The 13,384-nt window shown below is 31.4% G+C and overlaps 2 protein-coding genes across 2 annotated transcripts; one reads left to right on the top strand and one right to left on the bottom strand.

Annotated features, from left to right (window-relative positions):
* Window positions 1-97: 97 nt before the first annotated feature.
* On the top strand, window positions 98-8,838 carry LOC122528823 (NACHT and WD repeat domain-containing protein 2-like; the record flags this gene model as incomplete). The annotated part of the gene is made up of 15 exons (XM_043654355.1): window positions 98-203; window positions 278-450; window positions 976-1,195; window positions 1,592-1,804; window positions 2,616-2,817; window positions 2,930-3,053; window positions 3,925-4,278; window positions 4,545-4,763; window positions 4,854-5,000; window positions 6,401-6,606; window positions 6,674-6,873; window positions 6,949-7,118; window positions 7,175-7,333; window positions 7,390-7,579; window positions 8,564-8,838. Coding segments are annotated over 15 exons (2,830 nt in total), but the record flags the coding sequence as incomplete, so codon positions are not given.
* A 493-nt stretch (window positions 8,839-9,331) lies between these two features.
* On the bottom strand, window positions 9,332-11,203 carry LOC122528825 (protein LSM12 homolog). Its single transcript, XM_043654360.1, has 4 exons — window positions 11,044-11,203; window positions 10,139-10,515; window positions 9,967-10,072; window positions 9,332-9,903 (listed from the first exon to the last, which is right to left on the bottom strand). Exons 1-4 carry the CDS (start codon window positions 11,162-11,164, stop codon window positions 9,878-9,880), a joined length of 630 nt encoding a protein of 209 aa, XP_043510295.1. The 5' UTR covers window positions 11,165-11,203; the 3' UTR covers window positions 9,332-9,877.
* Window positions 11,204-13,384: the final 2,181 nt, after the last annotated feature.

Here is a 13,384-nt window from a genome sequence, read left to right as displayed (position 1 = left end):
AAAAAAAAAAAAAAAAAGGAAAGACACTTGAAATACCTTGAAGATATTTTGCAAAATATTCCTCCGAATTTCGATGCAATGCGAGACGAATTTCCAGGTTTAATTTAGCGGACAAAGAAGGAGTGGCGGACAGAAAAGTACCGGAGCAACCTCTAGCGTTTTACTCGAAGGATGGAACAATCACCAGATACAATCTAAGAAAGGTACATGTGCACATACACGAGCGTACAACGTCTTGAACGATTTTCTGTACGAGTTAATGTATTTACGATTTTAGTTTGGCGAGCTACCCTTCCACTTGGTCAGATCACGACGTTTCAACGATTTGTTCGAGAACGTTTTGTTCAACTACGAGTGGCTCCATGCCAAGCTAAGCTCTTGCCCGCTCCAAGCGGTGCTTTCCGATTTCGAGGATGCGTGTAGTTTCATCGATAACCAGAACATCGTTAGGTGATTTAACACGTTATCTGAGATTCACGATAATGTTATTATTAGCAGCGTTTCAACATCTCCTGTGATTTTTTTTTTACAAGTTGAATTGCCCGACATACTTAATCCTTCTATCGTTTTTAAAAGATTTTGCACAATTTTAAGACACTTACTGAAGTGCGTTTAAGTCAACTGTTTGAAAGATTTTTCAGGAAAAGTAAAAATTCGTTTCGATTCGGAATGAAAATTCTATTTCAAAAGATACCATTATGATATACCTAGTTTTTAAATATTATTTGTTTTTAGTATACAGCACGTTTTCACGAATCTTCTAAAAGTATTTCAAAAGAGAATCGCATTTTAATTAAACAAAATGAACAAAAGCAAATGAAAAATCAAACCAGGGACGACTTGAAAGAAAATGAAACAGATCAAAGAACAATTGAACAAATAATTGGCATAAGTAAAAATTAAAGTGGAAAAGAAGTGAAAAATATGACAACTGGATATCCATCGACTTAAAAGAACCATCATTTGTCGTTTCAGAGAACTCATGCTAGTTGCAGACGCGCTCAGATTAGGCGGTGCGATTTTAGGATCGCATCCGGATATGCTCGCGCCCCAATTAATAGGCCGATTATTGCCAGAAATCGGTGGCAATGTGAACGTGAAAATGCTGCTTCGCGCGTGCGATAACGACGGTGCTAAGGATTGTGCTCTGCTTCCGGTTTATCATTGCTTACACACCCCTGGAGGACCGTTGAAAGTATTTGGACAAATTTAACCTTCATTACATAATGACCAAGCAATTGATTTATCTTAACGTTGTAAATACGATCGAATCTCGGAAAGTTGAACTAGAGTAGAATTGAAGAACAGAAAGGCTCTCCGAATTATAGAAGTTTCGTCTGATCGAATTTTCGATTGAACGAAGTTCGATGTACACGTAGAGACTCCGTACAACGATTAAATATTTATACGTAGTCGAAATATTTTTAATTTGCTCAGGAACTTGGAAAAAGACAAATTTCCAAGATTTAATAATAATGCGAAATTAATCGGGAAGAGTCGTAAATGAACTGTTACGTTAATGGTCCAACGTTGGTCCTTAATGGGCTAACAAAAAACAAAAAACGTTCTCCTAATATCGCGAACCTTTCAGTATTCGCTGGAGGGCCATCAATTCGCCGTGTTTGGCTTTTGTCTAACGTCGGATTATCGGTACGTGGTCTCGATATCCAATCGATTCATCACGTGGGATTTGAGCACCAGTGACATGACGAGGGATGTAAATCCCGGCGTTGAGGGAATCATGCAACATTTGGTCCTCAGTCCTGACAATAGATACGCAGCTGCGTTTACTACTAATAATCAGGTAAAAATTTAATTTCTCTACGATTAAAAAAAAAAAAAAAAAGAAAAAAAAATAAACAAATAAAATGTTCAAAGTTAATGACGTAGAATGTTAAAACTAACTTGCATTCCTGACGTCAAGTACAAAAAATACAAAAATCTTAAAGCAAATCTTAAATCTGGTCTTCAATGTTTCATAGTCGACTATGAACCTCCAATTATTTATTTACGTATTTTACGGAAATTTTATGCATTTAAAATTCTACTTTCCGACGCGGTAAAATTTTGTGGTACAAAACCGATGAACTCCAAACTATATACATTTTATGATATAAAGTTTGTCTTAATAAGTTTTGTAATATAAAAACTTATGGATTTCGAATTATATTTCAACTTTGATTAGATGTATTTTATAGTACAAACTTCTTTTCATAAATTTTGCTAATACAGTGAGAACTTAGAATATAAATTTTATAATGCAACGCTACCTCTTCTTTTTTCATACAAAAGTACCAAGTTCAATAATATGCTTTTATTTCCTTTAACGATTAATTTGTTTCTGAAGAATTTAATTACTAACTCTGAAGAAAATTAACAACCGTCCTTAAATTTTTGAACGAGGAACTTTCTAATAATGATTGATCAATCACAATTTCGCTGTGTATAATAACATTTAATAATGTGAAATTTGAACTTCGATAGATTGAATTCTCTCTTGTGTTGTATCATAAAAATCGATTCCTGTTGCCAGAAGTATCGATGGTAGAATGGTAACTATAACATGAAATAAACTAAACAAAAAAAAAAATTTCGAGTAATGTTCTTTGTAACAGAGTGTCGTGTTAAATACCCTGACGAGCGAGTTCGTTGTAATCGATAATCCATTTCCAAATGAAGACCCAGTATGCGGAGTGCATTTGATGAATCAATTCTTCTTCGTCTATGGTAAATTAGGCTGGTGTAGATTCGATTTACGAGGGAATTTACTAGATACGCATACGAACCCGGAGGATTCCAACAAGTGGCCAATTTTATGTGAGTGCAATGACAACGTGCCATTTAGCAGAGAATATACAGATTCGCAAGTTCACTAGAAAAATAAAAAAATTAATGAAATAGTGAAAGAACGTATGCTTTCTCTAAACAGGCGTGGAGCACACAAATTTGGACGATTATAGAATAGTATTTTGGTCTGGAAATATGGAAGACACCAGCATGCTTTTGCATACTCATAGGAAAAAAGGATCACTGGAACCTTTGCTGTTTCACAGGTAAATTATCAGTGATAGACTTTGTGGATTTTTATGCATTGGACTGAGCTCCTATTATGCGAACTTGTGAATTTCGTGATTCAAATAGTTACCAAACTTATTGTCCCACCGTGTGAATCCAGTTTATACGAATATCAGCTCCTATTACACGAACAAAGAAACCATAGAATGAAGAAATACTAGACTCCTATTATTCGAATCGCCTTATCCCCCGAACGGTTCGGATAAACGGAGTCCCACACTATTAATATTTATTCGATTGCTCAGAAATTGCGACAATTGGACAATAGCAAGTATGTATATATCGAAAGATATCAAATAAAAACAGAAATTGAAAACAGTCTCGCTATTTAAAGTCTGATAAATATACTTTATATAAATAAATATAAATATATAAATATATTTTATTACATAAATATACTTTACCAGACTTATATTATATATATATATTATATATTTTAAAGTTTTTTTTTATATTAGTAAAGTTTAGTATACAGTTTTTTTTTATATTAGTGTATTTTTTATATTAATAAAAATCTAGCAAATATATTTTATCAGACTTTTATTAATATAAAAAAATACACTAATATAAAAGAAAAACTACATACTAAACTTTACTAATATAAAAAAAACTATAAAATATATAAGTCTGGTAAAGTATATTTATGTAATAAAATATATTTATATATTTATTTTATTTAAATAAAAAAAGCCTGATAAAGTATATTTACACGTTACTTAAAAGAAAAAAAAAAAAAAAAAAAACTATAATTTATATAACATAAAAAGATACACGCTCGGGCTCCGTCTCCAATTTTAATTCTTTTCCAATCGATCTTAATATGTCCTTCTATAATGTCAATCACTGTAGTGTAATGGTAATGACCAACAACAAACAAGTTCTGTACGCCTGTACAACTAAGGAAGATTATCGGGTCACGAAATATGTCAGCGATGAAACATCCTGCCAATGGGAAAAAGCTTTCGACATGCCCAGAGCTTTCAACGACGATGTGGAATATTTGTTGCAACTGAAGCTGGACAGGGAAGAGGAGATGCTCCTAGCTACGTGTGCCAATGGTTTCATCGTGTGGTTCTTGGAGAGCAAGAGCGACGCGTACGTCTTAATGTTGCCCAACGGAGTTAGAAACATCAGCACGAAAATGATGTGCTCGAATTCGATTATGATCAGCGGCAGTAAGAATTACGCCGTTGCTGGCGTAAGGTACGTATTAGAATTGAATGATCGTGTTAACGCCACGTCAGTATAATGAAACTACAGACTTTATGCTTTAAAATGAGACGAAGTAAATTATACACGATTTGTTTCTACGAATTTATATGTTTAGTTATAGCATCTTACTGTATATTTCATTAATTCTCGACAAGAGTGACCCATTACTGACTAAAAGTTACATCCTCGAAATTTAACTGGTAGCGTTGGTAGAGAAGAAAGAGAAAATGAAACGAAAGCTATTCTCATTTCCAAAGGAAAAATCTATACGTCTGGAATCTTGAAACAAGCGAGTTGGTGAAAATCCTGGATGCCCACTTTGCAAGGATTATTCAACTAGAAGCATTGACCATTGGGAATTGGAACAGTGTTGTGACATCGAGTATCGACAGAAGCGTGAAAGTGTGGAATATTAACAATATCTTCGAACAGGTTCATGTAATCGACAGGCACGAGTTGCAGATCGATATGATAAGGTATTAGATTCTATCCTAATATCTGATCCTAACATGAATCGAGTTTCTTTTTACTCATGGTCTTTTTTCTTTTTTTAATTACGTTGAAAGCTTGGCAGAAGAATGTAACTTGGCAGCAACAGTGACAAGAGACTGTGTGGGAATTTGGGACTTGCAAACGGGAAGACTGATCTCAAAATTGGCGGATAGTCCTCTGGGAGCAATTGTCACTCACGCTTGCATGACTCACGATGGAAAGTTAGTAGCTATTGATATCAATTTGTTCGGAAATTTTGTAGCTTCTTTTTGGTAAGATTTGTTCTTAAATGCTGTGATGATTGAAAGTACTATATTTGTAATATTAACAGTGTTATTCTTCTCACTTTTTTTTTTATCACATCTCATTAGATATCTTTCTTTCTTTTCTTGCAATACTTCGTTTCCAGAATATTTAAAAATTTAATATTTGTCGAAATATAATGTCTATTATTAAATTAAATTAAATTAAAATTTATTCATGATTAAAGAATAATTCTTATTGATATAAATATTAATTTTTACTATTTAATTAAATTAAAATCGTTTTTCAAATAAGAACAAAACAGCAGAGTTAAATAATAATTCAGATAAATGTTGCTTCTAAAATTGACTAAAAACAATATTATAAAGGAATAACAAGGAACTAACAATAAATCAGATATTCCGATAAAAAGATCTGGAATATCATACTCATCAGCTTCATTAATAAAACAGTTCGATTATTCGTATACTTGTTAAAAAAAAAATTTTTTATGGCACAAATCTACTTAAAATGATTTACTGTTGAAAAGAATGGAAAGTTGAGATGAAAGAAAAAAACAGTACAGATTAATCAACTAAGGATCAATTATAATTTATATTATAAACATTTTTTAAAATTATTACCATATAAAAATAATTAAAAATTATTATTACATAAATTCATCCAATGTCTTTAAATTTTATAAAGTTTTGGAATTTGGGTGAAAGACATAATGATAAAAGAATAGGGAACAGGAAATCCTTTGAGCATTAAAATTTCGTTTCATAATTCCAATATTAAAAAATAAAATTCGATAATGTAAATTGACTGGAAAAAGATTGCTAATAAAGGTTGCATTAACACACAGTTGGTCCTCAATAGATCAATAATTCTGTATAAAGACATTGTTAATTTCAGATCTGTTGATGCTGATTAAAGAGAAAAGAAAAGTTAATTAATTAAAATATTATTTAAATTGTATTTACCTGTAGTGCGAATTTCCCAAGCAACAATATATTATGCATACAGAATGATATGGTATGATTTTATTAAAGGAAATTAGAAAAAAATGTTAGAAAAAAAAATGAATAAGACAAAATATATACATATTCATGTTTTCTGCACAAGTACTATGAACATTTATAACCACATTATCTTTTTTCGAATGAAAATCTTTCCTTCTTATATACATCGAATCCTCTCATTCTACGTAAAAAAATATTAAAATAATATGATCAAATATTAATGAATTAAAAAAATATTTTAATTTTAATTATGTAGAATTTGTCGTAAAACAAGGAAAACACGTAAATTATTAAAATGATCCTATATACACGTGTTACAATTAATTCGTTAAACATATGTTGCTGTGTTTCAGGTATATCGTTTCAACAGAATCAGGTAACGTACTGATATGGAACAGAATTACAGAGCAAGTATTGTTCAAAGAAGAGCAACAGCATGTGAGGCAACTAATGTTGGTCGAAAATTCATCTAAATTCATAGCTGTTTCAAGGCCAAAAAATCCTGCAGGAGTAGAAAACATGAAAACTAGTGCTACTCTTTTTATGAGAACTATTCCTGGTACATTGATAATTAATAGAAGGTTTAGAGATTCTTAATGATACTAACAATCAATCGTTATTAATAGATGGCAAGAGAATGTTTACATTGGAGTATTTAGTCAGAAGTCACACAGGTACACCATTTCGAAATGTTGTAATGACTTCTGACAATTCTTTTTTGATTGCTCCAGCATCTGATAAGGGCAACAGAGACTGTGTCATCATCTACAATGCAAATACTGGAGCACTAATAAGTAAAATACCAATAAAATTACCAGGGTTTAAAGTAAGAATTTATAAAAAGAAGAAAATCGTATTTCATAAAAAAAGGAATTTTGTATAATTTATATTTTTTCAATAGGATATTTTATGTATTACTCCAATGTCAAATAAACCACATTGGATAGGAATCATTGGATCTGATAAAGGCACCATTTTAGATATAAATAAAAAGAAGTTTATCCGTACAATCCCCAAGTGGAGTGGAAATATCAGCAAAGATGGGAAATATACTTTATATGCACCCAGCAGGTAATTTTCATTTGAAGGTATTTCAACAAAAAGTTTCAACAAATTCAATGTTTCAGAGGTGGTTTGGAACTTTTAGAATTGAAGAAAGGTACTACTGTGAAGACCTACATTCCAAAAGTTGCAGAGGGTGTTTTCACAGTAATATCCATGTTCAACCGCACAGATGAATATGTTCTTTATTACCATAGTGGAAGAAAAACCATACGTGTATTCAGGTAAATAGATAAAACGTTAAAATAATAATAATTTTTGTCATATACTTGATTTATAGATCATTGGATTGTGAGATCATAGCAAACTACAGGGTTCAAGCAGAACTGAGCGCTATTGATAGCACTTATGATGGTAAAAGTATAGTTCTAGGAACGGTAGATGGTTGTGTGTCTGTTTTAGCTATAATAGACCCAAAAAAGGAAGAAATGAAAAATTATGTTGCAGACTTACCATCACGTGACGAAAATGTGAGTTAACAATTACACACACAAGTATTATCACACTAACAATCAAACAAACAAAACATGTTTTCAATGAGACCGTAGAAACTGCACATGTAGGAGAATAATTTCTGTCTCCCATTAGTTTTATCTTGTACTATTTTGTTATTAATTCTTTCTTTTTAGCAAAATTATTCGTTAAAGAACACGTTTATACAATCACTGGTTTGTCAACTTTAGAAATAGGTTAGGATAAACACTTGTCGCATCGATCTCTTTAAGATTGTTTAAGAATTATTATTGGACTTTATAAATCCGTAGGGTTGAATAAATAACTTTGACAGAATTTGTAACACTTTTCTACAGGTATTTACAATTGGTTTTATCAAAATTCCGCTTATTACAATGTCCCGCTCAAAAACGAAATTAGTCGTAATTTCTATGTATAGGTCCGTATACGATTTCATAAAATTCAAATTTCCATGCGATTCCCGATAAGATTGAAATTAAAATTACCTTGTTTTATTTGATTAGAGAAAAGAGAAAATTATATATAGAACACGCGGATAGTATAACAAACTCAAAACGTTCACTCAAAACACTCAACCGATATTTTTTCTTTCTTTCTCACTCTTTTCTCTCTCTTTCTCTCTCGCTTTAGGGAAGAAAGAGAGCATTAAATTTAGTTACTTTTTTAATTCCAACCATATTTTAAAAAGAATATTATCGTAATTTTTTTATTCGACTGGATATGAATTTATTTAATAAAAATGAAAAGAGAGATATTTTATCTTTTTTTTGTGCAATTCTGATACTGCAATAAAAGAGCATATAGAAGTAAAATTAAATGTATAGGAAAATAATGCAACAGTTGGTACTATAACAGGTAATAATATATAATAATAATCTTTTTAAATTATTAAAATATATCTTGCCGTTACATTTCTTTGAAACGTTTGAAAAAATTTGTTTCTTTGATAAATGCTAATGTGTAATTTCATATCATTTCAGTGGAAAAAGAAAGCTGAGAAGCAACGAGTAACTATCAAATTCAAAGCCGCAGCTCGAATAGCTCGTGTAACACATGACTTGAACGCAATTATACGAAATACAAATATTACGGAAACGATTGAGGAATTAGACGAAAATATAGAATGAAGAACGTAGAATAGATTATTTTTATAGAAAATTTTTTTTTAGTACAAAAAAGTGTGTAACGTAAGATGATAGTCTCTCCTCGGTAGAAATATCGATCAAGAAATAAATGTTAAACATTGATGATAGAATTTATATTACATTTATTGTGTCTTTTCATGTAATTAATTTTTATAATCTTTCTTTCCTTCTTTTCTTTTTTTGTCTTATATTTTCTTCGCGTTCAAAACGTGAAGGGCACGAGGCGAATTCTGTATTTTGTCTCATTGCAAATGAAATTACCCGCAAATTAGAGGGGTAGATTGCCCTTGCACAAACCAAGCTTGATGTTTTCTTTTAAATAACAATTTTATAGCTTGCTCTATGCAAGGGAATGTCATTTTTCATTTTACAATGTATCGTATCGCGACTGAAGTCGTCTCGTGCCGACGCAGGCGCAATGAAGTGCAACATTTTACGTTTGTCTCCTCGTTTGTTTACAAATTCCAAGAGATCGATAGTGTTATAATGAGCGATTTCAAAAAAATGGTATTACAATCAGCGCGAGTAAACATAAAATTTTAATCTGTATCGAAGTCAGATGGTTTGTGTATGAAAATTTTCGTTGATTTCGTTTGCTCTTTCTTTTCATTGGTGGTAGTAGTTAAAAATATATTAAACCGTTTCATACGGACTTAAATTATATGGTGACCACCGATTTGCATTAGTTAAAAAAGTTGATATTCGTATGGCAATCGAATCATGCTACCATCATCAATAATCTGTAAACAACTATTAAACATATTTTGTAACAATGTTAAACTAAACTAAAACACACCTGCATCGGAGCACATGTATGAACAATAGTTCCAGCAAAATCTAAAGTTGTATGGCAGCTTGTTATATAAAATAAACAGCATTCTTCATCAAAGATTATGCTCTTTGCTAAAAAATCAAAAGAGGTAAAAAAGAAAAGATTTACAAAATGCTGCTCATACGATATATTATCAATGGGCCTGATATTCCTTTAAAATTTCGATAATCGATTTGCACTTGATTCCCGTAAAGTGCGTTTTCATTCTGAATAAATCTGAACTTAATTTGTAATGCTGGTTTTTCTTGATAGGCTTATGTAGTAGGTTTGCAGTGGCGCTTTTTTTTTACGTCTTAGTGTCTTGTTATCATCATTTCCTACTTTTCCTCAAAGACTGGAACTTCTGTGAAAGCATGGTAGCTTTATTTGTGGTATAGAGCCTTTTTGAAATTTTATTGCATCGCACCTCCTTTTTGCTTCTGTTGTTGCTGCTGCTGCTGTTGTTGCTGTTGTTGTTGTTCCCGCTGTTGTGCCTGTTGCGATGCTTCTGTATCTTTAATGTGTTTTTCAACCTGTTGGATTAATGAAACACATGGATTACAATGCATTACGATATTCCAGTTCTTCAAATTACTCACCACTTTCTTTACATGTTTGTATGCTCCAGATTCCGTGTTTCCATGAACATTGTCAACTTTGTACGGCGGTCTAATTGTGACATTGTCAAATACAACAATATTTGCTCCACTCCACGTAATTTCTGGGATAGTCTTTGATATAGTACTGAAGAGTTTTTGTCCTTCTGGAGATACTCCGGCCTGCAGAGCCATTACCAGTTTTTTTTTCTCTTCTATTTGATTACGTACTCTTCTGTTCAGCTTTTGTAAATTAAGGCTTTGTGGTGGATCACTTGTCGTAGGGCTAACTTCCCGTTTTACTTGGACCTCTGATACCAAGGATAAATTTACTATGTGTACATCGTTTAAAGTTGGTGTTCCGCTGGATGACGGACATTCTGATAGATATCAGTTAAGGAATTATTGTTATCATGAAATATGAAAATTAAATGCAGTTTAATTCATAATACTTTAGTCATAGAGAACCTGACTATAAGATAAATTCTCAGGTTATAAGCATAGTTTTCTAATTTTTTTTCCGCGCTGGAAATGTTTGTTTCTGAATTCTTAGAAAAAATGAGAGTGAAAGTTTCCGTGCGATGCACGAAAACACATAGAAGAACGAATAAACAGAGCAATAAAAAGCAACGAAAAATCCAGCATGGTTGATTGAATGACGAAACTAACCTGACTTTGTGTAACTGGTTAGGTGATGATCAAATAATTGACAAGCGATATTACACGTTTCCCGTGTGAAATCGCGAAACGTAGCTCAGTGACCATTCATTAAAATTCACAATATCTATCATAGATAGCTTTAATGTTATTTACACTGCGGCAATGTTAAACCAGCGACGGATGAGCGCTGCATACATGTAATTTTCGGGAAGAACGATATTTTGAGGGAATTTATAAGAAAAGGATACTTAGGATTAGCATTTTAGTTTGTGGATCGAATGCTAGCACCTCGCCTTCGATCTCCTCCTTGTAACAGGTTTTACAGGCCACGGTACTCCCGATGCTGAAACAATCGTTGGCGCCGGCCATTTTTCACTATGAACTTAGAACCGCGGACTCCCTATCGCCATCTGTTCTGATTTCAAATGTCCCACGAAATTTGTATCGTTTGCGCCATTTCTGTTATGGTTATCAACACGAATTTTTTCAAAGAGAGATTAATGTTATTTGACAACAAAAGAAGACGAGTCGTTAATCCATTACCACGTGCAAATTTATTGCAGTGAACAAAAATGAGGTAAGAAGTTCTAGAACAGTTCTGTGGTTTGTTCTTTTAAGAACGCACGGTTAAAATTGGAATCGAGCTGTTGTATTATAAACTTTCTTTGTGAATATTTTTCTACGAATGTTTCTCTGAAATCGAAGTTTAAAAGGAATATTATACAAACAACGTGAAAAAGACAAAACAGAGAGAAATTATTTATTTTTGAAAATTACATATTCTTGAAATTGCAGTTTAATAGCATAGCGATATCGTAGTGTGATCTGCATTTTCGATTTAAGACTATTCCACAGACACAGACGAGGTATATGAAATATGAATAGACCTCGCATACAATTTGCAATTCGCATATTTTTTCGGCCCACGATTGAGGGGTTTCAGGACCTCCTTACCATTTTCGTGTCACATCCTGTCGTACCGACTCAGGCAAGTTTTGCACTGCAGCACTACTAGTGATGAAAAATAAAATTAAAAAAATATGGCCACATCTGCTTCAAGATTTATTTATTGAATTGCACGTGGTGATACTTCATCAATGAAGGAATATAAATATTTAAAGGTATTAGAAAAAAATGGATTGAAATATATTTTTTAACAACATAATTAGATATGATGTTTTTTACTTATTTTAGTGTGTAATTTCAGAGTTTGAGTGAATCATACAAACTCGATTTTATAAAAGTTTGGAAGTATCAAAGAAATGTTTCCACAAATATTGTTTGGTATATATTTGGTTCCACAAACAAAGTTGTATTGTGTGGTGTAAATTATTTTTTGCAGATCGTTCGTTCATTTTTGAAATTTTGAAGTCATTTGTTAAGAAATCCGAATTCAATTACTTGCATACGAAGTCATTTGTTCTTATAATTCGTTAAAAATTAATGAATTATTGTTTAAAATAAAATGGCGAAAACAAATCGTACAGATAATTTTAAGGGCTCAATGTAAAAGGAAGATTTCAATTTTCAAGATTATGATTCTGATCAAAAATTGTTCAATAATGGAAAAACTTCTCTTCGGTGAGAATGTTTGAATTTTTACAATTTTCGAGAAGAAAAGTATTTTTATTTTTACATTTGCTGCATGCTATAAAAATAAATATCTTTGAACGAAATAAACTCTGGATTGTTAAAATCCACTCTTTAAAATAAAATCAAGTTAATTGTTCTACAAATTTTTTTTCACGAAATTATAACAGTTTAAAGTATTAACAATTTTTTATCTAGTATATGAATATTTTCGTTCTTTTGAAGAATGTCTCATGAATTTTGTATATTTGATTTAGACCAAAATTTTTTTATTTTTTATTCCAAATAATCATTTCGCACAAAATGCGCGATTACAGTGCTTTAACGGTGAACTAGGCAATACACTTCCTATGATTCTTGAACGTAATCGATATTTCTCGATTTTTAAGCGGGAGAGCACCTTTAATGGCGGAAGGAAAAACGCCTCATCTGTAAAGAAGAGAGAGTCATCTAGAAAAAAGTGTTATCCAGAAGTTCTCAGGTGAAAATTTAAATCAATATCTATTAGATTTGTGTTTGTGTTGTGAATTTTTGAGTCAAAACATATATTTTCAATTAAAATTTGAATTAAAATTTACGGCTTCAATTCATCGAGATTTGGTAAGGAATTAAAGTAACCAAATAATTTTTACACATAATTTTCAACAATTAAAGAAATAATGGCATATAAACATTTAAATAGAACATATATGCTAAAAGTTATTTATGATTTTATATCAAAATTTAATTTCAATTCTAACCAGTAGAAATATTGTAACCTTGTAATTGATTAACTCATTACACACACACATACACATTTTATTATATGTTTTTACACATACTTCTATTATTTGTTGATACTTTAACTTCATACTGCATATTAACAATTTTATTAAGAATGTTTGTATTTAATAAATAAAATAATAATTCTACTGCGTAATATAATAAAATTTCCCATTTCTCAGTTTAACGTATTGACAATTTTTCATCTAATGTATGAATATTTTTGTTCTTTTTTAA

Source organism: Frieseomelitta varia, unplaced genomic scaffold (assembly GCF_011392965.1).
Source record: "Frieseomelitta varia isolate USP_RPSP 00005682 unplaced genomic scaffold, Fvar_1.2 scaffold_263, whole genome shotgun sequence".
NCBI classification, from domain to species: Eukaryota; Metazoa; Arthropoda; class Insecta; order Hymenoptera; family Apidae; genus Frieseomelitta; species Frieseomelitta varia.
The sequence above is the reverse complement of the archived record's forward strand: the minus strand, read 5'-3'. Positions and strand labels throughout refer to the sequence as shown.